Genomic DNA, 25,212 nt, shown 5'->3' with positions numbered 1-25,212 from the left:
CACACGCGCACACACACACATAAACAAGAGTTGAAAGGTTCAGCTGTGTTAACATAATAGCTGTTTCTCTGGCTTTTTGATTTGATAAGACCTATTTGCATTTTTTCCCAGCTAACGGTCAAGATGAAAGTGGAGTCAGAAACTGCACTTAGCCCCCTCCTCCCCAACACACACACACACCTTTCCACCATGCTTTAACTACTCCCGGGTGTTGTCTCTCTGCAGTCATTTGCATTTGCCATTAATGCCTTTGTAAGCCAGTCTTTGATGGTGGATTTAATTAAATAAGGCGTGATTATTGAGCTGATATCACAGAGGCTTACAAAAGAGTTTCACACAGGCTGGTTTGGCAGCAATGGCTAGGCTGTTAGCATGCAAAATGTACCGTGCTGGATATTGGATGCTGGAGGAAAATTGTGTGTTGAATTTGTGGTCAGAGCAATTTAGAGTCAGTAAGAGGCTTTCTGAGCCACTGCATAAATAATAGGCTTGTAAGGTAAGAGCTGGTGGGAGAGATGGACGATAAGGGAAAACTGTAATGATTACTTCAAGACATTTTCTTGGTACGAGAAGTGTACCACAATATTTGGGTTTCTTGCAAAACTTTTGTTTAACGAAAGTTTACACTTTATTTTTAAGAGCTTTTTAAACAGTGCAACTAGGACGAACAGACTAGTGAATAATGAGTATGTATGATGCACTACCTATGGAAATAATTATAATTACAGAGCAAAGGTACCTATTAGTATGGCTGAGTGTTATGGCCAAAAATGTCACCACAAAATTATAAATATTGATCATTCTCAATATTTATCACAATGTAGAATAAAAACAGGTTTTAAAGTCTTTCTAAACAATGCAGACCGTGTTTTTATAATCATTTATTATATTTATTTTAATGAATTTGTATTTATTATATGGGCTGCGGGGAACCTGCCCTTTGCTCATTTATGTCCTCCGTGTCTTTTTTAAAAGCTTTTTCTTTCTTTTTTCTTAGTTAGTTAGTTAGTTAGTTAGTTAGTTAATTTGCTTGTTTGTTTGTTTTGCTTAAAGCCCTTATCAAGATAATAGGAAGTAGGGTTTTTTTCCATTGGTTGTTGGATGAGAGAAGAAAAATATCCTGGCAACTGCTAGGCAGTGGTGGCTCAATGGTTAAGGCTCTGGGTTAGTGATCAGAAGGTTGGGGGTTTCGAGCCCCAGCACCATCAAGTTGCCATTGTTGGGCCCTTGAGCAAGGCCCTTAACCCTCTCTGCTCCAGGGGTGCTGTATCATGTCTGACCCTGTGCTTTGACCCCAGCTTCCTAACAAGCTGGGATATGTGAAGAAAAGAATTTCACTGTGCTGTAATGTATATGTGACAAATAAAGGCTTCTTCTTCTATATTGGCAGCTTTCTGATCTTACCCCAGACACGTAATCTGTTTATTCAGTCATTTGTTCATTCAGTCATCTCACAGTCATTCAGTCACTCATCCCACAGTCACAGGCCTGCTCAGTGTTTCTACTACAAATAATAAAGATGTCTATATATGAATTTAATCCAACTACAAAAATGTTACATTTAATATGCTTAAAGCATGTGGAAACAACTTCTAGATTGCTGTAAAAACAGCCCAGGACGATGTTCAAGCTGTTCAAAGCTCCATCAAGTCTAGCCTGAATAATCAATGACTGTACCATGAAATTTTATGGTGATGATAACTTGTAGGTCAGTTTATACATGAATATCCATTTTAAAGGCCATGTTATGAGCTTTCTCAATCATAATGCATGTGCATGAGTGCAAATGGTTGTGGCGTGTCAAAGTAGAATTTCTTCTTCTGCTGTCTGGTCTCTGGGGCATAGAAAATCCTACAGTCTAGAGCTGGCAGAACAAGAGGTACACCTTTCAGATAAACCCTTTGATGAAATTGGTGGAAGGCTAATCAAGGCTTTCATATATAAATGTTTTCCTTAATGAGCTTTGCTTAAGTGGGTAACAGTCCTGAAGAGATTTTTTAGAAATCTGGATAATCGAATAATCAGAGCACCAATCAGCAGATTAAGTGATTATCAACATATTTATATAGCCCTGAATGGAATGTGTGTGTGTGTGTGTGTGTGTCTGTCTGCCCTGTAGCTGTCAATGCTGTTCACCGAGGAGTGTGATAAAGTGCGGGACCTGATGCACGTGCACTCATTCAGCTACGATTTCCACCTGCGCGTGGTGCATCAATACCTGCTAGGTTGTCACATGACCTTGAGGCAAGGCTATCAGCTGACCAGTTTCCTGGAGGACTTCATTTCCCATCATCCCGACATCCCCAAGTTTGGCCGCAACCACGTCTTCCAGGGTGAGTGTACAACTCTCCTGTTCTGTGTATAAGGCTTAAAAAAAATCTTGTCTATGTCTAATGAAGATGAAAAGTCATATTTAAAGAATCCATTAACAACAAAGTATGTTCAGGTGATTCGCGAGTAGCAAGGTAAAATAAATGTTCCAGTACCTTTGTATTTGCACTTCTTGAGACAAATATACGCTCCATGTAATATAACAAAAGCTAAACCAAACATTATTAACCAAACATGGCATGGTTGATCAACTGTATTACAGGAAAAAGGGAAATATTTTTGTCAAAGCATACCTTTACTTTTCCTAGTATAATGTGCTGTGTTTTTCCTGTCATTGGGTCATCATTTTCAGCTTGCTTTTGTACCTGTGTGCATAGGGAATTTCTCCATGTCCACGGGAATGATAACGGCTCACCAGCTGTATAATTACATCACCGATCACGCCGGGACGTACGGCATGAAGCCTCTCCGCATGTCCAAGGCTGCAGTGAACATCGAGAACAAGAAGGGTGGGCCAAGTGCGGACTTGCACGAGTATGCACTAGTGGCTCTGTGGAACAGGTTCGACTCATCTGTTTCTCACATAAGCTCTGTGGAAATCATTAAATGAAGAACTTTAGAAAGTTACTTCTACATGGAAATGGAGGTGGATACTGGAAGAGTAACAATATGGAAATGATAATATTCCCAAAGGGTGTTAGAAGAATTAATAAAAATAACAGTATTATTAAATACTGAAGTAAAAAAAAAAAATCATCTAACAAGAGCTCAGACTGAGTGTCCACCTATTTTTTCATCTTTCACGTTCTTACATAATCTTTCATCTATATTTTATGCTCTGGGCAGTGAGCTGGTGCACATTTCCTAAGATTAGTTAAATTAGCTATTAAAATATTTTTGCCTTCAGTCTGGCATCTCTGTTACGGTCAGAACCAGGCCAAAGTGGCTGGAACGTGGCGATGACTGACAGACAGTTTAAACTGGTCCAGAGACAGCTGTGAGGGTCTGATAAAGCTGCTTGGCTTGCAGCTGGTTGGCTGCTAATACAGATGCCAGTGTATTTTATCTCTTTACCTGCCAAGTGTTGATTCATATTAAATCAAAGTCTGTTTCTTAATGAGAACATTTAAAAAAAAAAAAAAAAAAAAAAAAAAAAGTTACTGCTGATTTGACTAGATTGAGTTAGTTTAGCCTTTTCTGTCATTAGTTGATCGGGATTCACACAAGGTGCTTGAATTTAGCTTTTTGAAATGGAAGTACTGGAAAAGATCCCTTTTTATATAGAAGTGTTTAAATCAAAGAAATGACTAATCACACCAATATATGGGTTTCCCTGTGCAACACTGTGACCATAAGGTAAAAAATATCATCAGTGTGCAGTGGCCATTCTTTGCTAGCTAACGGTTTGCTAGCTTTCTCCTGAGGAGAACAAAAAGCCTCCTGTAGTAGGTGCTTGTGGTATCAAATGAGCAAATATTCAACAACAATGTTGTTTGTTTCCAACCTCATATTTTTTTTTTCAGAATCAAATTTTAACCCACTGGTTATTTGAATTAAACCAACTGAAAACATTTACAAAATGCAGTTATAAATGCATTATAGTGTGTTCTTTTTGGTGAGTCACCAGCCAGTGTTTACACGCTCGACTATTAAATTGCTCCCGTTACTTGAGTTCTCCAGTGTTGAAACTGAACGTTTGGAGTAGAGTTTGTTTTTTCTCTCGTGTTCTGTATTTTGTCATTGTCCTCTATAATTGAATAAAAGCTGCATGTTTGTTCTCTCCTGTTTCAGCTCTGGTACCTATAAGGACCTGGAGGGGCTGAGACACCACGATGACTTTGATGTTTCTCTGCTCGTGTGTCACGACGCAGCTCCATTCGAGGAGCAGTCTGAGGGGGAGAGACACCTGCTGAGGTACACACAGCGGAGAGAAGGATCTGAGAAAACTAAATAGAAGAGAGGGACACATGGTCTCAGTATTATTCTGTATAACCATGCAAGTTTTAGATTTTGTGTGTATGTAACAAATAACAGCAATTTTGTTTTTGTCTATCTATACACACAAACACACACATGCCTAAGAACGGAGAGACACACATAGATATTTATTGGCCTTTTTATCAGGTACATTACCATATACATCACCTTCTATATTTGCAGTTACTGACTGCAGGGGTGCAATATCATGTTCTTTCTTTCTTTTTCACTGATGGATGGGTTAGAAGATCTCTTTACATATGTGAGCGTGTGTGTGTGTGTGTATGTGTGTGTGTGTGTTACAGGCTACGCTACTATGTGATCATGACCAGTCAGAGAGAACTGTTCCCTCGGCTCACAGCCGACATGCGCCGCTTCAAGAAACTCCCTCAGATCTACCGTGACCCTGGTGACCTCAGTGGACGTGGTCATATCGAGAGAACAGAGCCAGGCATCATGGGAGGGCGGGAATCCGAACATGACCTCTGGGAGGAAACAGCCTCAGCTTTGACCCCTGAGCCTGACCTTGACCTTGACCCTGAACCAGGAGAGCACCCATCAGGAGCTGAGAGTGAAGAGGATTCTTCAGACTTCCCCGACTCGTCGTCCCCTCTGTTCCCGCTACTGAACAGCGAGGTGATGTCGGCGCGGAAGCAGATCCAGAGCAGCGTGACGGAGGCCATGGCTCACTGCCGGAGGGATAACTTGTGGCGGAGGCTTTTCCACGGGGAGCACGCCGCCCTCGATAAACTCAAACTCAGCAAGCTGGCCTTCGCTGAGCTCGAAGAGCTGCTGGATGCAGTGCAGAGCCGATCTATCGGAGAGATCGACCCTCAGCTGGTAAATGCACACACACACATACACACCCCCACACACATAATCTTGAAGACTTTTCCCCAGTGGATAGACAAGTCAAATTATACAATATTACTTAATACACAAGGACACAGAGTGTTATTGATGTGAAGCAGAACCCTGGGGTCTCTGCTCCTCTCCACAAACCAGCTGAAGTCTGCAAGTCTGGCCTGAATGCTGAGGTGGCTGACCTGAATAGTGTCCTTATTCACATGTGGAAGTTGTTTAGCAAAGTTACAATGAAAGTGCAGCAAAAGAAGCTGTTAAATATTTCTGTTCACAGCTGATTGACTGCCTCTCATTATCTGTAATGTGAGAAACTGTCCTTGCCGTAAGTGTTTAGTTAGTGAGTACAGTAAATTGAAGACAGTAGAGTACATTAAATTAAGTTTATGTCACTTGGATGACAGAAATGTATGGGGGAATTAAAATTTATTCAGACTCAAGATACCATATGTAAGTATCATGGCGAGTGTGTTTAGTCTGTCTGATGAAGTATATAAATTAAAACAGCTGTTAAAACACACACACAATGGGCCTTGCTTAGCAGTCTTTTAGTGAAGTTGTGTGTAAATGTTTTTTCTGCTACACCGAACAAAAATAATTCCTGACAGATTTGCAAATGTTTTGGCAATGCTGATTTTTTTTTTCTTACTTGTATGTATATTGATAAATGCTTCATAAAGGGAAACACAGAGTGCTGAAAAAATGACACCTAAACGGTGATAGCGCGCGTCCTAAGCCTGGCATGTTCTAAATCGTTCAGTAATGCAGCATGTCTGCTACTGTAGACACACACTGACTCTTCATCCTTTTACAGGGTTTGTCCTAATTGAATAGCTAGTCTTATTTGTCTTATTTTATGGATTTGTTTTGGATTACTTCTTCTGAGTCTCACAAAATTATCATTAAATTATTTTGTAATTGAAACCAATATGCTACATTGGCAATGTAATCTATAGATAAAATTGCAGTAACTCATGCTTATTATTCAGTTTGAAGCCCATCAACTGAGGATCACATTTGTGAGTCTCTTTATAAATAAATTTACTGTCAGATCCTGCTGCTGCGTGCTTCTGCACTTTCTTTCCTTTTAACAGTGATGTCCAAAAGCTACTTAAATAGGTAGCGACAATGACGTGCTGTGCATCTGATAATACTAATAATAATTCCTCTAATAATACATAATAATGACTACTAATAAACTTGTCATAAAACTGCCAGAATAAATGCAAGGATGTCATTGTGATTGCATTTATCCTTGGATAAGTCAAGTATATTTAGCACATTTAAAACAGCATATGTTTTAACAAAGTACACTAAGTGGCAAATTAAGCTAAAACAAAAAAAAGAAAGAAAGAAAGAAAAGCATAATGTGATGTGAAGGACCAGACACAACACAAGTACATATATTTAAAATGACAGATTGAAAACCTACACTCTTTCATCTCCTTGATTCACTGTTCACCCACCCTCCCTTTCTTTGCTTCCTCATTCTCGCTGAGCTCTCTCTCTCTCTCTCTCTCTCTCACACACACACAAACGCATTCGAAGTGTTCAGGGAAGTCAGCCTTTAGGAAACTGCTAGAACATTACACGGCTCTTGCGCCCCGTGTCGATGTATTCTGGGCGGCTCAGCTGGTTTTGATGAGTAGCTGACAGCTGCAGTAGCTCACTGCTCCGCAGGGGAAACACTACACTCATCATCACACAGCAGCACACAAACGGCTAACGAGAGTCAGCAGCTCCAACCTTTAATGTTCCTATAATCTAACAGCAGGTCCCTTGTTTATGTCACACAGCTCATGCTTACATGTAAAACACTCCCATTGTACATCACCTGTTTTCACCCTGTGCAGGGTTAAAGCTGTTTTTGTTGTTGTTATTAGCATTTTACATATAATGTGTTACTCCAGAGGTTATGCCAAATGAACAATACCATAATATATAAAACAGGTATTACCAATGTAATGTTACTCAGTAGGTTATTAGTATCCAGCTCTGATTCTCCTTGGTGCTGTCTCTCCTCACCTGAGTAAAAATCCCTTTTGATTATTCCCCCTACAGGCAGCACTACCAAGCACACACCGTCTCCGCTGCTGTTTTCCCTCACAAAATTAAGTCAGAAGTCGATGTTGCTCAGATACGCCGTCTCTAATACGTTCGTTTGGATGATGTACGTGGCTGTCAGGCGTGGGCAGGCTCATAATGGCAGGATGGATGGAGCCCGAGGAGGTGTTTCTGCACACGCCGATAAGGCATTGAGAGGAAAGATGCCAAGAATTAGATTTCCTTTAAAAATCAAATTCAGGCTGCGAGTAAAGTGTGCAAAACTTCCTGATGGTCCTGTTTCTTGCTGAAGTGAAAGATTTTCCTATATGGAATGTACAGAAGTCTAGAGAGGCAATGCATCATCATTTTCTTTCCGTTCTCTAATTTTAAGAGCACAACTAACTTTTTTTTTTACTAATTTTTTTTTGTCAAGATAACACACTAAATGATGAGGCTTGTAGATATATTAATGATCAGTGCGTTTGATTTTGCATCATTCACCTATCTTTAGGAAAGTTGGCCAAACAAACGTTATCTAAAGATGTGACTTTTGTTATCTAAACTTTTAACTGCCAGATAATTGGGAGGAATTGAGATAACAGCAGTGAAAGAATGGTTGTTCCACTAATTTTGCTTCAGTCACATAGCAACCACTCCAGCATTGTGCTATCTAGCTAGTATGAAGCTTGGAAGTATTTGAATATGAATTTTGTATATTTTACTTATATACACATCACGTGAATATTTTTTTTTCTGTGGTGTATTTAATTACATAATTTGTAATTATAGGATAAGATTTGGAGATTATAACAAATCAGAACCCTCAATACAAATCTCAAATATTCAAATATCATAAGTACTGATTTTATGTAAAGTCAAAGATGAAGCATCCAGGATTCTTTAAAAAATGTTAATTAAATGTACCACATAAAAAAAACATATATAATTCAAATATATGAAATTCATATTCAGATATTTTTGATAGTTTCCAAGCTCCATAAGCTTGCACCTTATTCTTATGCACTGAAATCTAAGCGGTCTATATGAGCTAAATATATCTAAAAATCTATTTATCCATTTCCATGCATCTGATATACCATATTATTTATTAGACAGAAAGGAACAGCTGACGTTCCTTATTTTTCGCCTGTCTAATCTGACAGTACTTGATCTGATTTCTGATGCGAGTGTTTGTGTGTTGACAGGAGTGTTTTCTGACAATGAATCCTGCCTGGTACCAGAGTCTGATCAAGGTGCTGCTCTCACGTTTCCCACAGAGCTGCAGGCACTTTGTGGATGACTGCGGCATTCAGTACCTGGTAAGACTTCAGCAGTTTAACACTGTGTTCAAATGGAACTCGGAATTTCATGCGTTCAGCATGTGGGGTGTAACAAACAATATGTCTGTCATTTAAGTGTCATTTAAGAAAAATACTGCTAAGCAGAAGGCCATTAGGAATGCTGAAATACTTCACCCTGTTATTTTACTGGAAATGAAGCTAATGATTTAGCTGGCTAGCATACAGCTGTGTAGCCAGATCTTTTATATGGATGATGTAAAGGCATAGTAAGAGTGAAAAACTATTGAAAATAACATTTTACCTTTTTCAAACACCTTGCTGATTTGAACATGGGCTAGTTTTCTTTCTCTTTTTAATAACTAATTAATAGCTATATTTTATTTATTTTTTTTCTTTCTTTCATTCTTTCTTATTATTAGGGAGATGGGGGGGGGGGGGGGGGCTGGGCTTGGAGGGATTGATTCTGTATAGTTCAAAATTGAAAAATTAAAAAAAAAAAAAAAAAAGGATATAACATTTTCCTCCGATAGACTGCCACGGTTTCACTAACATTCAGACATTCAAACGTCAAAATTGAACTGAAATATAATTAAAAATTTCATAAGAAATGAAAAGCACAACCGTGGGCCATCCATATGGACTCACAGAACATAATCTGATCTGAAGACATCATAAGTAATTTTTTTTATTTTATTATTATTATTTTTTTTTTAAAAAAAAAACTCCAATTATAAACTCTGACTCCAGGTCCGTGTCACCTGGAAGAAATCTGGTGTCCTTGCTCTTCAGAAAACACCATTTACATTCAAATAGCTTTGGTTATGAGCATTTAGGCAACAAAAACTCTTTTATTATATCTAGTTCTCTTCAATTACATATCCAAATTATATTCTCTGATTACCTTTTGTGTTTTAATTATATCCTGGGATTTTTTTTTGTCAGATTTTTTTTATTTTAAATTTATGCCACAAATTAGCATGAAATCATTCATCAGCATGAAGCCTTGAGTCACCTTGAAGTTTTCTAAATTAAACTGAGCTTCTTACACTTACTTTCTGCATGAAGGAGGCTCATCTATTTCACATTTTCAGACCTTTGTGGTTTGCAATGACACTTGCTTGCCTATAAAACGTTAAATTAAAGTCTCAGAAGGGATTAAGTGAATTTAACATGGAATAATTGTCAGCGTCTCTGGACTGTCAGGAGGTTTGTTTCTGCATAATTCTCTAAGTGAGAGACTCCAGATCAAAAGAAAGGAGTTTTGGAGGTTTTTTTTTGCAACAAAGATTGCTGCGGTTAGTGTCTGTGCTAAAGCAGTGCGTGTTTAATGCCTTAATGCTAGCTGCTATCTGACCCTAAATGGGTCATGCAGATCAAAGTGCAAATTAACTGAAAAGAAAGCAAGCAAAAGACATGGGAAATTTAAATGTTAGTGTTTTGAATGTTGTGGTTATTTTCCAGGCTGTCCTTAACCAGAAGTTCACTGACTGCTTCGTGCTCGTCTTCCTGGATTCCCAGGCAGGAAAAACGGTGAGCTATTCAAACAGTGTCCTTAGAACTTTTATTAATTTCAATTTTGTGAGCAAAAGTGACAAGGCACTTGAATGAATTCACATTCCTGTTCTCCATGCTCCTGTCCCTACAGAGCTTGAAGGTGGTTTTTAGGGAGCCATTGCCTTTCCAGGCGCAGCCGAGCAGCAGTCCTCCTCCACAGCTCGTCTCCATGTACCACCACCTTGAGTCTGTGATCAACACGGCCTGCTACAACCTGTGGACGGGCCTGCTGTAGGACACTGATGGAGGTGGGCACACTATAACAAGGAAAAAGGCACTGTGCACATTTACCAAGGATGTACGCACAAGCCTGCTGCTCTGTGTGTGCATCAGGAAACACATATGCGCTATAATCTGAAGACGAGCATTTAGCTGTGGGTCGGAGATAAAAGTACCTGCCAGGGCATGCATAACCATTTTAATATTAGCAGCTGGCTTTCAGAAAACTACTGAAAAAAAAACAGATGAACTGGTGTGAATGGGATTGTAGAAACTTCCTAACTCTCTACCTAACAAACACACCAATCCAATTGGTTGGAGAACGTTGGGTGAAGGATGAGCTTTGATAGGGTGGTCTGACAGGATCCAGTGCTGCTGAAATGAGAGGAGAACTACCTCACACTGAAAGACTCACACTGAATAACTTCTAAATGTGAAGTGGTTTTTGCATTTAGCCTTCAGGACTTTACTATTTGTCAAATGCCACTGGCGAGTAGAACAGTCCAATGGCATCATGATGGTTTGCCAAAGCCAAAAATGTCTTATTCATAGTATATTTCTTCATTAGGCTCTTTTTGTTCTTTCCTCTTTAGTTGGCTGAGAATAGTTGATTTTTAAGTTAAACCAGTCCCACTAAAAAAAGAGTGAGAGCACCAGAGAAAGATGACCAACTGTTGAGTCAATGATTGCTTGACTGAGCACCTTTGACTTAACATTGCCATTTATTTGGTCATCAGGTCCAGTGTGTATGACGCACATGCACATTAATGACTGACCTCTAAGTGAATGTAGACGCGTGTTACATCTGACCACGTGATGTCTCCTGCACGTCAGTGTGTACACGATAACTAAAGTTACTTTTATCAGTGCTAAGTAATCACCATTTCTTCCATCAAAATGCGCAAAATTCCCTTACTGCCATTACTGTCAACCCAGAAGTGCCTAGTTTTTCTTTCTTGAGGAAACTGCTGCATTGTCTCAATGTTGAGAGGAGGATCTTTGAAAATCAAATTCTGGTTGTGGCTTAATTCTGTTATTGTTGTGTGATGAAGAGTCTGTGTCTCAGTTTACAGACAAAGCAGCAGGGAGATGTCTACTAACACACACACGCACACATACCACATCTACCTTAGGGATAGCTGTGTGGTTTGTGTGTGTAAGCCAAATATTAAGGAGCCTATTCGAGTGCTTCTGATTAACAGTGACTGTACTCTGTTGGATAAGACTATGTTACTATGTTCATGCATTCTTTTGATTTGCTGTTAAATGAAGGACACTGGAAACTGACTCATTGTGTGCATTTAGGCAATATTATAATCAGAGTGAAATGACTTGTACATAATGTACATACTAAATAATTTGTAAGTATGCAATGTAACAATAAAAGAGAAGTTGATACCTGAACTGCTGAATCCTGGATTAAGAATACACTGAGTTGCCATATAGGTCTCTTTGTAGCTGTACATTTACTGTAGATTATTGTTCCCTTTAGATGGGAAGAGACAACTGGGTGGTGGAGGATTCTTGGCAAAGAAGTGACAATGATATGGTAGCGTGTTTGACCTGGTATCAGGCAGGCTTGCTGCACAGTTTTAAAAATGCTTTTAATATTTTTAAGACCTGAACAAAAGAAAAAAGAACACATTGACACAAGTCAGATATGGTACTATTGCATTTTTACTCTAATTTTCTTGTCTGCTTGCCCCCAAAATTACACAAATGTTAAGTAAACCCAGCATTAGGTGTGTAAAACACAGAAAATGTAAAATGAGAAACCAGAAAAAAATCTCAAAAGATCATTTGTGATTACAGGTCTAACAAGATGTTAAGGCTCAAAATTCAAGACCTAATAATTAAAATACAACATATTGACAGATATGATGACCTTAAAATTCATAAATCTATTTTAAGACTATGGGAAGTCTGTGAAAGCAGCAGAGTTTCAAGTCAACAGCATCCTACGGTTGGAAAAATTACACTGATGACCAATTTGAGAACGATTTATACACACAAGTGCACATGGTTATTAAAAATCTGCCACAACACTCTGTTGTTGCACCGAATGCCCCTATTGTCCTTTTCCTAACATAATATTACATTGTGAAACTTGTACATCATAGCAATTTCCTTGAATTACTCCCGACTACGTATTGACGTACAGTCAGTCCTCAACAAAGCGCTCAGTTCTAGACTTTTATCGTTCCAGACAAAAGGCTCCATCCAAACAGTCCTATCAGTAAATCTATGTGTAATTACTGCCCCAATTTCAGAAAATGTACCCACATTTTCTGTCCTTAGTTTCTGCAAAGCATGCGAGATGTGCTAAATCCCCCTGTATATGTGAGTAAGAGATTTCCTCCTAGATTAAATGTTGCTGACAGCAGGTAGCTGACAGAAACAGCCCCATTATATTCTAATAACACTGAAACCTGGGACTGGTCCCAAACCACACTCTCTATACACTATATAGGCCACATGGTAGACTACATCAGACTCAGTAACTAGAGTTGTAATTTAGTAACGTGGTTGCTGTAGTGTTAGCATGTCTGGGAGTTACTATGTTTTAGTGAGACAACTCCTCAACAGTGCACAGTGACAATGATTTTATTAACACAGGTCAATCAAATCACAATCATCTATAATTTTGTCTGGAGCTCTAGTTTCACCAGCATCAGACCGTTGTGGCTGTGTCCTAAAGCACACATTTTATTACATGGACTCCATTTAAATAAATGCTGTCATTGGTCCAGAGTTTGGATTTTCATTGTGGATATTCCATATGAATTAGGGTACATCATTTGGAAGCTACTTCTTGTGGTGCTTTGTTGGATTTTACAAAATCACTGCGTCCAAAATTAGTGCACTATGTAGTGAATAGGGTGTGGTTTTAGACATGTGACTTGTCAGTGTTTACTCTCCCAGTATTTTTTCACCCAACCCAGGCCTTCTTCTGTGGAACCTGCAAAGAGTAGAGAACCATATCAGCTAAAAATGCCCCTCTGAACATAAATTAATTACAAACAGGGCTTTGTGACTAACTGTAAATATTGATCTACTTTCATTTAAAGACTTCAAAAAAAACAATAATTCAGCGATATCTGCTCCAGTTGTCTCTTGTGTTCATGTACTGTCCAGGTTTTTGTGGTTTCAATAATAAAATGGTAGAAGCCAACATATTTAGGTTAGTCTATACTTTATACACATCTCAGTATACTTTTATTTAAAAGATATTAGTTTTGTATTTCTTTTGTTTTAAACATACTTCTATTATGAATACATGACACTAAACAGTGATGATTGATTATCTGGCTATGTGCTCTTGCTTTAAAATTACAGAGCAAGATATAACTAGATATAACTAGCTTACACACAAGATACGTGTATTTGGATCACAGCAGTGAAGCTGGCTAGACTACAACGACCTGTCAAAAGTAATCACACACAAATACTGTGAGGTGATTATAATTTTATGAAGTGCAAATCCTTAATCAGATTCATAAATCTGCAACTGTGGCTGAGTTACATCTTTAAAATTGGGATTTCAGTGCTGCATTCATGGACGATTAAATTTTTTTTTCTGTAATCTTTGTTGAAAGTGAGCTTCATAGGAACTACACATTAGAGAACTGGGGGACGCTGGACAAGTCTCACAATATGATTGGCCCAATGAAGCTATATGAGCCATCTATATGAGCCATGATTTGGATTGTTTCTTCACTGCATCATAACTGACAAAAAAAAAATTATATATGCATAAAATTTGAAAAAACCCTCAATTTATTTGTGGCTTTGTTGCTTCCTTGTATGAATTCAGGGATAGCATCATGACGATACCAGTGCACTGCAGAGTCTTGTGTCTTACTTGCTCTAGTAGGCTTACCTGAGGCGTTGGATTACTTAAGCAACAAATTAAGATGAAGTAAAAACAAAAACACCTGAAATATTTTAGGCTCCTAAGACAAGTATTGAGAACCAATGCTTCATTTCTTTTAATGTATGGAAAACATATTGCCGGACACTTACACCCAAATGTCTTTAATCAGAGCTAGTCAAGCACTCACCCAGAGGTTTGTATTCGCAACCCACGTATCCCTGGTAGCCCAGTTCCTCCAGCAGCTTAAAGATGTAGGGGAAGTTGATCTCTCCAGGACTATCAGGTTCATGGCGATCAGGAACTTGAGCAATCTGGATGTGACCTGCATGAAACAAACACAGGAGCTATTACAGTAATAAACTTGATTTATAATTTAATGAGACTGATTATTTTAAAAGATTTATGGCACAGAGCAATAGCACATAAAATTTCCAGTTAAATTTGTAAGTGCTTTTCATAAAAGAACAAATTACAAGCAGTGATAAAATAAATGAAATGATCAAGTATGAAAACATTCAAAATAAAATAATCGTGAAACAATTTTAAACATACACTGCTCAATTGGACAGAAGAGGAAAGTTCTAACACATAGTGAAGGAGAGCATTTCTCTGACATCTGCAGTGGTAATAAGATGTGAAAGGGCATGACTTCAGTTAAAGTTCATTTAAAAGGTGCAGTTTGACCTTTAAAGCCAAGATATAAAGCAACAGCCATTTCTATCTTTTCATACACTCTTCTCTTGTAATGATCGCTTAATGCTGTCATTACATTTGCATATATTGGATATATATGTCTTAGGGGACGTAGTTAGAGACTCTACTTTAGAACAGTATGTAAAAATAAGCAGGGTTCCTGTCACTTCTTAATGAAATAATCTATATTAGGAACTAATTTACTATATTTTGTCTGTTATTGCAACCCTTCATATAAATCTTCATATATCATATGATCAAAAATACAGGGAGGAAACACTAATTTTCATAACATAACCACTTTAAAAGAAAAATAATTTAAACATCTGTCCTCTTATCTTGACACTGACAGTGTACAGTTTCTAGAGATCACTTGCTAATCATCTTTGTTTGACACAGTAATGAGTGTGATCATCACTAATATTCAATATAAAATGCAGATATTTATAATGTGCCAGTATTTGCAGTTTAGCCTTAGCATTCATGTTTTTTGTTTTTTTTTTACCCCTTGCTACATATGGGATAAACCTGAAAACCTGCTTTAGCTTTCTCAGCTAAAGCAGATGTCAGGGGCCAATTAACTTAAGTAGCGTCACAACAAAATTTTGCCGTGCTGTTTTTTTAACGTTGCTTAGCATACATCTTTTAAAAAATTAGCTAGCTAGTTAAGTCTTACATTCTCTCCAAAATCACATGCCCATCAGGCCTGCATGTATCATTTATACTGTTAACACTGAGCTGTCCTGTCCATCAACGTACGCTAGGCTTTTTGTAGTAATTTTTTCCCCCTCTGTGTCTACTAGGGTTTGTTAGCAATGTTCTTGTTCACAACAGATTTTATATCGCTTGTGCATTTACTACGGCTCCCAAAGCTAGGCTATGCTTCTTCAAACTTCTGAAAGAATCTGTAGGAGGTTCTTAGGTATTTGCAAGTTTCCATTAAACTGTGGCAGGGTTGTAAACAGGAAGTAGTATTAGGTAAAAAATTTGCATTTTAGTGTCTGTTTAAACAAAATACTCTTTTGATGGAGACAAGGATGCTCCAGTTTTAACTGCATCTATGATGGATGATATATAACTTTGTACATCACTACTGGCCAATCACTGCAGAGGTTTGTGACACATTCAGATGTTTCTGTTTCAGAGAGTGATCCTCTCAAAACTGACTTCCCAAGCTGACAAAGGCTTCCAAGGGCCTGGTCAGAAGCGAGCATAAAACACATAAGGAGTTCACCTTTCACTTATTCTTCCACATCCACTGAGTGGGTTTTGCCTTGCCTGCAACAAATACATTTCCTCTGGAAATTTCAAACCTAGATGTTGAGTGTATTCCTTGCCTATTAAGGGGAAATATCTCCGGATATTCTGTGTCAGGTTCCCGTCCATTATCTGCCAGTGGAAAATGTCCTGCAGGAAGGAAGAAAATGATGGCTAATGTCAAGAGCACACAGAAACCTCAAGTGATTTGTGATTTAGGGGAAATCTCATGCTTCTCAACTGGCGTTTTTTTCTCCACTGTCCTTAACCACAGCTCGCTGTATCCGTTCGCTCTAATGTCTCTTCAGAGTAAAAGCTGACAATATAGAGTGAACTGAGAAGCATTATAGCCATTTCTCTACTGCCTAGATCTGTGCCTTCAGGCTGCACAACAGGTCACCAGATCTGATTTATTTAGCTACGGAATCAAGAAATATTGCAATGTAGTTTCTTTACCTTCAGAAAACAGTTATGAGCACTGCACCACCATCCATATTAGGCTAACTGCACATGACACAGTCTATCCTGATTGAGAACTCTTTATAACCTTTATGTCATTATCAACTTTATATACGCTACAATACATTAGTCCTATACGCTAGGGCTGAAATCGTTGTCATTATTTAGCGCAAGGGTGTCACACTCAAATTCTGCCTGTGCCACATATGCATTTTTGTGATCCCTTGAAGGGCCATAATGCAAGTCTATTCATTTTTTTTAACCTATTATCTATCCTATAGATTAACACCGATAACTTAAAGGTTGAACAGGAATGCGGGTGGTTGCTACACTACAGCTCTGCTGTGAATTCTAAATAGTGTTTAAAAAAAAAAAAAAAAAAGGTTAAATAGTATATAGCCATTTCAGTATAATTTTTCCCAAGTTCAAGCTGGCTGTCTGAAATGAGACAGAAAGCCTTGAGTTTGACAGTTGCTTTTCTAAAGGACTAAAAAATGTATGCGCTATAATCTGGAAAATGCAATATATCCAAGGCACTATTCTGTTCAGTATCTTGATGGATTAGGTAGTTCTGTACACTTCAATCACTGTAAATGTATTTGACGTGTATGGGCCAGAACTTCTGGGACTATCAGTACTGCAGTCATGTGCATCAATTTATAGTTGGAATAGTATTGATAATTGTGGGATGACATGAAATGCCATAATGTAGATACAGTACTTTGCCAATGTGGTTTCGGGAAGTTCTAGAATATTTTTATTAAACCAACTTTTATTCTTCATTAAATTATTAAAGCAGGAATGACAATTTTCCCTCTAGTAGAACAAAAGGAATGTGCCTCATCTGGAAATAATGATTTTGTTTTTCTTTTTGTGCTGTCATCTGTACCAGCATAGCATAATTTTAAGAATATTGTGTAGTATTAATCTGGTATACTTTCATACTGATTTGTTGCAGGCATTATTTAGAATTGCCTGATTAGAATAAGAATAGCGTGCATGCAAAACACAGTATTAATGAATATATAAACAGAATACAGCTGTGCATGGAAATACTGGTCTTCTGGGAGTTTGGATTCACTTTTCCTCATATTTTCTGTTATAATATGAAAACATTGTAAATGAAATGTCATTTTTAGAGCACTCACCATCTGCAGCTTGATGTTTGGATGGTCAACTTTCTGAAGGATTGCAGCCGCTATAATCAGTAACAAACATCAGTGGGGGTAGACAGCAGTTAATAATATTCTTTTCAAAATAGCCGTTGGAATATGTACTTCCTAAAATTTGTTTACCATGTAACTTTCTGTTTCAGACTACATAAAACTACATTTTAAATACGATGTATATTTCAAAGTAAGTACAATGACTGGAGATGAAATCCAGAGTTACCCTGATGTGGCGAGGCCAGGAAGTATTGAGGGTCAGTTATCCTTGTGTTGATGGGCTCAATCAATCCCATAATGCCCTCCTGAAAATTAAACAAGCATTGCACTTTCTGTTCTTCAAAATATGTACTACAGAATAATACAAACACTGAAAAATACTTAGTACACAATGCCTTCTTTACATTTAACAGATGGAAATGAGCAGTACATTTTATGTTCTGTTCCAGATAAATTAATTTTTTGGCTTTTTCCTTGTTCATATTCCTGTGAAGTAAGCAAAATATGAAAAGTAAAAATCATAAAAATGATTATAAAGTCCATTTGTGAAATGTGAAAAGGTTGTCTAATGTTACAGTAGATGTGACCTACCTGAAGTCTGCCACCACCACATGTCGCTAAATCAGTGTAGCAGTAGGATGCTGGACTATAATGTGTAAAATATTTCTCCACTTATCAGAGGAACTGCATCAGTCCTTCAAGAACCTGCCACAGATGTTTCTTGTGTTCTTCCTGATTCTCACCTCATCACTGCCCTTTCCACATTTGACTCCATGGTTAAAGTTACAGGCTACTGATCAGTAGGTTAAGCATTAAAGTTCCAGCACTGCCACTGTTGGGTGCTTGAGCGAGACCTTTAACCCTGAACTACTATACGGAAGCCAGAGCTGACACTGTGCTCTGAAGCCAACTTTATTCCAGCCTGGTACATGCATAGAAAATCATTTTTCTGTACTGTAAATACAAGTATGTGTATATGACAATAAAGGCTGTCTCACCTTTGATCGCTGTTAAAAAATTTTTCTGAGTTTTATACCCATTACTCAGTGTATATTTGTCTGTGTGCTTTGCAAAGTGTGTACACTCAGTGATTATAAGGGGTGGCATGTCCTTGTTATCCACAATTTTCTAGTCTACTTTTTTTTTTTTGTTCATGTCGTGTTCAACCAACTTTTTGGTTTCAGAGTCCTGCCTCCATTTTGGATTGACTGCTATAGATTTACTTACTCTGACTGCTTGTGATCAGGTGTAGCTTGTTACAGATATCTCTAAGATTTTAATGCAAGTCCTTGTGTTATGGCGTGGCTTACTATTAATAGACATTTTGTAGTCCTGACATTAGACATACATAAACATTCACCACCTGCCACAGAAAAAGACGTGTCTTCTCCAGCACAAACAAGATCAGTGCTTCTCTTGCCAATATAACTTTCTCTAAATACACACCAAGCCTTGGTAGAAGAAGAGTGGAAGGGTGTAAGGGTTATTTTACCTTTGATAGAATATCAGCTGCATGTTTCAGGTTCTGCACAAAGGTGGCTTCCATTTCCATACCAACCTCAGACAGCTGTGCGCCTGCAGGTACTCGCCCTGCCATCACATGGATCCTGCAGAGAAACATGAACGTAAGTTCCACTCAAAAAGAATAAGGTAATGGAATTCAGCAAGTCTAATGCTTAGTGATTTTGCTAGCTTCATGACATCACACCCAATTTAAGGTCCTGTAGCTGTAACCCCAAATTCCTACTAGACTATGTCACAAGAGCGGGGTATCGCTCACATTCCCGGCACACACATGCTCCATTTTAATCAAGAAGACAATCGCCCAAATGTACAAATGTGTCAATGAAACATGGGGGATTGGAAGCAGATGAAGTTGGGACAGCACAGCTCAATAAAAATGTGACATATGACAGTGGGGCAGTGAATAAGGAGCATATGCATCTTTTTCTCCTGTGTATCCTTGAGTGTCACCTACTGTGTGGACCTGGGTTTTACCTCTAATGCAGGTGTGGATTGAAAATGAAGTGTAATTGCTGCACATCGGGAAAAAAAACCCTTTCAGAAACATGTACAGTGTGAATTTGTCTGTAGAGTGTAGAGCACCTGTAGAACACTATGAGATAACACATTGAATTATGCAGTGATAAAGAAAAGTGTTAAACAAATGAAAACTATTTTATATGTTAAATTCTTAACACATTTCTTTGCACAGCTTCATGAGGGAATGTCAGTCAGGAGGGTTTTATTAATTCACAAATAAGCTCCTCACTGCTTTCCTAAGCTCTAAAAAAAAAAAAAAAAAACTACTCATTTGTGGAAACTATTTACTTTTTAAGTAAATACTAACTTTTAAAACTACATACTTTAAATACTAACTATTTAAAAAGACATTCTGATTCAGAAATAATTAAATACATGGCCAATAACTTCATTGTTTATAATTTGACTCAAATGATATAAGCATTTATCAACTTATTATTCATTTATTTAAAGTCTTTAAGACAATAAATAAATATTCACTCTTGTGTGTCCAAACCTTTTACTGATAGAGAGTGTGTGATTTCAATTCATTTATCATTTGCTTTTATTTGGTAAACAGATAAAGAGACAACATTAGGTTAATACAGAAATGAATCAGTATAACGAATACTATGTGTCCTGTCAGCAGGTATACATCTTGTAGTCCAGAAAATATGGTAACAAAACATCTGACTAACAAACGAACCTCTTGCAATCCAGTGCTTTAGCATACTCTACAGCCTGAGCCAACCCCTGTCTGAAATCCTGCTCTCTCCCCGGCACAGCACCCAGGCCCAGCTCTCCATTCTTTACATCACCTGAAAAATCACACACATACACACATTTCATTACTGTTGAGTCTGATTTTTGAAGCAACTATAAGTTAGAATTAGATCATGCATGTAATTAAGGTGCTTCCACGATACAGCAAGCATTTTTCTGTCACTTCAAGCATCACCTCTTTAAAATCTCAAGTCTCAACAGAGTGTCTGATCTTATAGAATAAAATGTGCTTTGTGTTTTATAGTGCATTTTACAGTACAAGCTGTAGTTAACTTCCCAGTGAGCAAACTAATAGCAACAGTGGCAAAGAAAATGCCAGAGAATAGCACCAAGGAAGAAGAAACCTTGAGAGGAACTGAAGATTCAGCAGGGTCAGTCCACAATCCTCATGAGTTATTTTATATCAGATAGTCTAAAAATTATTAGTTTTAATGAGTATTCATGGCTTGATATTATATGGATACTGGTTGTTAAATCATTATAGTGCAGGTAAAGGAAGGAATAGGATGCAGGAATAGAGCAGGAGTTTGTGTGTCTCAGGATGACAGGAGCAGGGTCCAGATGAGTCAGGAGCTTATCCACAAAGAGCCAGGTTTTCATTCCAAACAAGTAGACAGAAAGACACAACTGGGCACCACTGTCTTTTATTGTATACATACTAGTATAATAGCAGCCCAGCCCCACACATGAAGATCAGTTGCCCAAGATTTTGTTCCAAACTTAATCCAACATTATTAACTAATCAAGGCCCTCAGTGGCGTTCACAGGGTGGTCAGAGAATCTGTGTTTCAGGACAGGGCATTTCATAAAGGACAATTTCCCTGCTCTAACAGACCTGCTCCATGATGGTACCAAGCCGTGTAAGCAGAGAAAAGGCTTAGAAATTGAGCAGAGGTGTAGGTCTTCAGGCCTGGAGCTGGACACACTTGTAAGTCCCAACTCTCAGTGCCCAAACTCACCAAAACTCCTGGCCTATGTGTAAACAATAAAACACCAATACTATAAACTCTGTTCATATTCTGCCTATGGATTCTAAGGATGTTGTTGATTATAAGCTAAATATTGGTGGGACAATTTTTGCTTGTGCTATGTTACATCATGTTTGTGTGTTACTGTTGCCAACATTTTGTGAGCGTGAGCACGTAAACTGCATTAAACACCGCGGACCAGTTGCACCAGATGAACATAAGTTCAGTTGTTAGTCAGGGTGTATAGTTGAATCTAAACTATATGTTGAGAGTAGTTAGTTTAAAACCAGTGCAGAGTAGAATTTCAGTTTCAGCACAGACACTTAAGCCAATCAGCAAGACAATCTGAAATAAACAACACATATTACATCCATGATCGAGATGTGTCTAGACACACTTTTCTTTCCACAGTAAGACATTCACTTCAAGTTAGTTGTATGTGAACTGTAGCCCTGTCTAGAGTTCCAGGGATAGGCTCCGGATTCACCGTGACTCTGACTATTATAAAGTGGTTACTGATGGATGGATGGATGGATGGTGGTAGCAACTCAGTGGTCAAGATGTTGGCCTACTGATCAGTGAGTTCATATCCCAGCACTGCCATGTTGCCACTGCTGGGCCCTTGAGCAAGGCCTTTAACCCTCAACTGCTCAGCTGTATAAATGCAAGTTGTAAATGTTCTGGATAAGGGGGCCGGCCAAATGCCATAAATATAAATGAATGAATCAGGTGTTCTCACTGCCCTGTACAGGTTCAAGCTTTCTTTGAGCTACCTCGACCTACCTAGGGCTGCATGATATTGACGAAAAATACAATATGCGATAACCTTTTTAAATAATGTGATATTGGGTACAATAATGATATAAGTGTGTAAAACCAGTTTAAATTTTATATACATATACACACACACACACAGTATATATAGATTTAAAAACTGAAAAGAAAGCATTCTTTGCTATCTACATCACCCTAAAACTTTGACTTTTCATAACTTTTTGAAGTATTAAAATGCATATCGCGATGTTTACATTTGTGATATTTTGATAATTTCGATATATGGTGCAGCCCTATTGCTAAGGGTGAAAAGCTTAACTCTCAGAGCCTGTCTGTGAAGACACAAGCAGAGGAGACAAAGTAAAGACTACACAACAGCAGTGCAATGGATCCTGAAGAAGACAGCTGATATCAGGTAAATGCTGGTGCAAAAACCAAAAATCTGTCTGATGGCTCAGCAACATTTCCTTTGCAAAAGGTATGACAGTTAAATAAACACTGTGCAGGGTCAGTAAAGACCTCAGTCATGATGGTGTGCTCTGCAGCTGTGTAAAGTTCAGTGAGTTAGTTCAGCTTAGTTCTATGTGAACTGTAGATAAATGAACAAAAATAAAATGAGTTTTGCTTTCCAATAAAGTGGTGACTCAATTTTTGGTTAGCCATTGACTTCCAAATTATGTATTCTAGCCATAATTTGAGGGGTATTTCTGAACACTTTTGTATATTGTACTATGTAGTATAACTACAGGCTCAACTGTAAGCTGTTCTGGATAAAAGTGTCTGGCAGATGAGTAAATGTAAATGTAAATATTTAATCCAGGCAGCACAGTGGCACAGATCCAGGGTCCCTGGTTCGATCCTGAGCTGGGATTACTGTCTGTGTGGAGTTTTCACATGTTCTTCCTGTGTCTATGCGGGTTTCCTCTGGGTTCTCTGGTTTCCTCCAACCTCTTAAAGACATGTCAGTCGGTGGGTTGGTAAATATAAACTACCCCTAGGTGTGAATGAACGTGTGCATGGTGCCCTGTGCTGTGTAAAGTAATTCAGTGAGTTTATTTGAACTCCTCCTGCATGTTTGTGAGCTCTTACCCGGGGGAGTGTTAATAAGAGCCACCTGCACCCCTGTTTCCTCTCGGACTGTGTGCAGCTCTCTCAGGTCAGAGCCGTACAGCCAAGCCGCCTCCACAGCCTGGAAACCTGCACGCGCAGCTGCTCGCACTCTCTCACTCACCTCGGGCAGCTCCGTGAACAACCACGAGATGTTGGCGCAAAATTTAAGCGATGTCATGTTCTCTCATCTGCTTGGCTGTTTGCGCTCTCGACCCTTTATCTAACCTACCTAACAAAACCAACAACAGCTGATGACTAGGTAAGCAAATCATTAACTTCACGCTTACCCTGTTAGCATGCTAGTCTGTTAACCAGCTGTTTCACAATGCCAGCTAGCAGGTGAGGACTGATTTCTGCAGTCTCAGTGTGACTGCACAGTTGCTTATTTTGTTGGTAATGTAAAAATAAATAAATAAATAAAATAAATAAACACTCGAGTGACAGGAAACGCTTATTTCACTTGGCTCGGCGTTCCAATTTTGTTTTCCTCAGTCCGGTACTATGACAGTCCAGCTCCTGTCCAATCGGCTTACCTCAAAGTGTGAACCAGCCAATCATAGCGCGGGAGGCGGGACACTACCAGCCAATCTCAGTGCAGTGTTGAAATAAAAACAAGTTCTTGAAAGTATAAATGAATGTATGAATGAGGGAAAAGGCCTGAATGGTGGAAAATGCCACATTAAGCTTGTAGTCGTTCTTTCTGGACACAGGCACAAGACTGTAGATCACTGCACTGCTAATGACTAAGATAATGCTGTCATGTTAAGATACATACACTGTGTATGTCAATATTACCCCAATTCCCTAATATATCCCACTGTGTACGTCAATATTACCCCAATTCCCTAATATTTCCTAATGTGTATGTCAATATTACTCTAGTTCCCTAATATATCCCAATGTGTATGTCAATATTACCCTAATAGCCTAATATATCCCAATGTGTATGTCAGTATTACCCCAATTCCCTAATATTTCCTAATGTGTATGTCAATATTACTCCAGTTCCCTAATAGATCCCAATGTGTATGTCAATATTACCCTAATAGCCTAATATATCCCACTGTGTTTGTCAATATTACTCAAATTCCCTAATATATCCCACTGTGTATGTCAATATTACCCCAATTCCCTAATATATCCCAATGTGTATGTCAATATTACCCTAATAGCCGAATATATCCCAATGTGTATGTTAGTATTACCCCAATTCCCTAATATTTCCCACTGTGTATGTCAATATTACCCTAACTCCCTAATATTTCCCGCTGTGTGTACTTATGTCTATATTACCCTAAGTGCTGTGATATTCTTGCTTATCTCATTTATTTGTTTAGAGTGCTGATGATGTTTAGTTAATATCTAATGTTTCCTGATTATGGACCTGGAGTATTTTTATTTCTTGCTCTAGCATATGTGTGGTTGACTTGTGTAAAGAATAAAAACATGACAGTGCATGCTATTATGTAAGGAATAACACACAACAGACTATGCTGTTATAAGAAAATAATACATGCAGGGGTGGTGTGTTACAGCAAGACACAAAGCAGAATGTATCAATTTTTCATATTATTTTGTTATTCTGCTTATACTACAGCAATTTACCAATGAATAAGATATGTAAAACTTTAATAATAAATGTCACATGGCACTTTTAACTGTTTATTGTTACATTTATTGTTATGGAATGTCCACGAGACAAGTTGGTTCCTGTTATCACTTACTTTATAGCAGCTATAATAAACATTCATTCGCTCACCAGCCTCTCTTTTTTTCACATCTTGTCATGTGACTGAGAAACCGGAAAGCTCAGACTC

At 38.2% G+C, this 25,212-nt stretch overlaps 2 protein-coding genes across 15 annotated transcripts in view; one reads left to right on the top strand and one right to left on the bottom strand.

The window, feature by feature from the left end:
* The window catches only part of szt2 (SZT2 subunit of KICSTOR complex), a 103,448-nt gene extending 91,755 nt beyond the window's left edge, over positions 1 to 11,693 (top strand). For all 14 annotated transcript variants that reach the window (XM_034313328.2, XM_034313333.2, XM_034313342.2 and 11 more), the window contains 7 exons: positions 2,120 to 2,333; positions 2,709 to 2,892; positions 4,123 to 4,245; positions 4,614 to 5,148; positions 8,421 to 8,534; positions 9,978 to 10,046; positions 10,162 to 11,693. In XM_034313328.2, coding sequence (XP_034169219.2) covers positions 2,120 to 2,333; positions 2,709 to 2,892; positions 4,123 to 4,245; positions 4,614 to 5,148; positions 8,421 to 8,534; positions 9,978 to 10,046; positions 10,162 to 10,305 — 1,383 coding nt within the window. In that variant the 3' untranslated portion in view covers positions 10,306 to 11,693. The remainder of the gene's footprint in view (positions 1 to 2,119; positions 2,334 to 2,708; positions 2,893 to 4,122; positions 4,246 to 4,613; positions 5,149 to 8,420; positions 8,535 to 9,977; positions 10,047 to 10,161) is intronic.
* Positions 11,694 to 11,948: 255 nt separating this feature from the next.
* hyi (hydroxypyruvate isomerase) lies at positions 11,949 to 23,892 on the bottom strand. Its single transcript, XM_026913984.3, has 8 exons — positions 23,375 to 23,892; positions 20,467 to 20,578; positions 19,231 to 19,345; positions 17,965 to 18,043; positions 17,721 to 17,770; positions 16,194 to 16,263; positions 14,351 to 14,485; positions 11,949 to 13,248 (listed from the first exon to the last, which is right to left on the bottom strand). The coding sequence occupies exons 1-8, from the start codon at positions 23,571 to 23,573 to the stop codon at positions 13,193 to 13,195; spliced, it is 816 nt and encodes a 271-aa protein (XP_026769785.2). The 5' UTR covers positions 23,574 to 23,892; the 3' UTR covers positions 11,949 to 13,192.
* Between the last annotated feature and the right edge of the window lie 1,320 nt (positions 23,893 to 25,212).

The sequence above is a fragment of the Pangasianodon hypophthalmus genome, chromosome 2 (genome assembly GCF_027358585.1).
Source record: "Pangasianodon hypophthalmus isolate fPanHyp1 chromosome 2, fPanHyp1.pri, whole genome shotgun sequence".
Lineage (NCBI taxonomy): Eukaryota > Metazoa > Chordata > Actinopteri > Siluriformes > Pangasiidae > Pangasianodon > Pangasianodon hypophthalmus.
Note: the sequence above shows the minus strand (reverse complement) of the source record. Positions and strands in the feature narration are given on the sequence as shown.

Bases quoted from the DNA above. Each gene is read 5' to 3' on its own strand.
- hyi (XM_026913984.3), bottom strand. From the start codon at position 23,573: ATGACATCGCTTAAATTTTGCGCCAACATCTCGTGGTTGTTCACGGAG. The intron at 19,346-20,466 runs GTTCGTTTGTTA...GTTTCTCTGCAG, and splicing joins AAAGCACTGGATTGCAAGAG to GATCCATGTGATGGCAGGGC. The intron at 18,044-19,230 runs GTAAAATAACCC...TTTAATTTTCAG, and splicing joins CAGCTGATATTCTATCAAAG to GAGGGCATTATGGGATTGAT.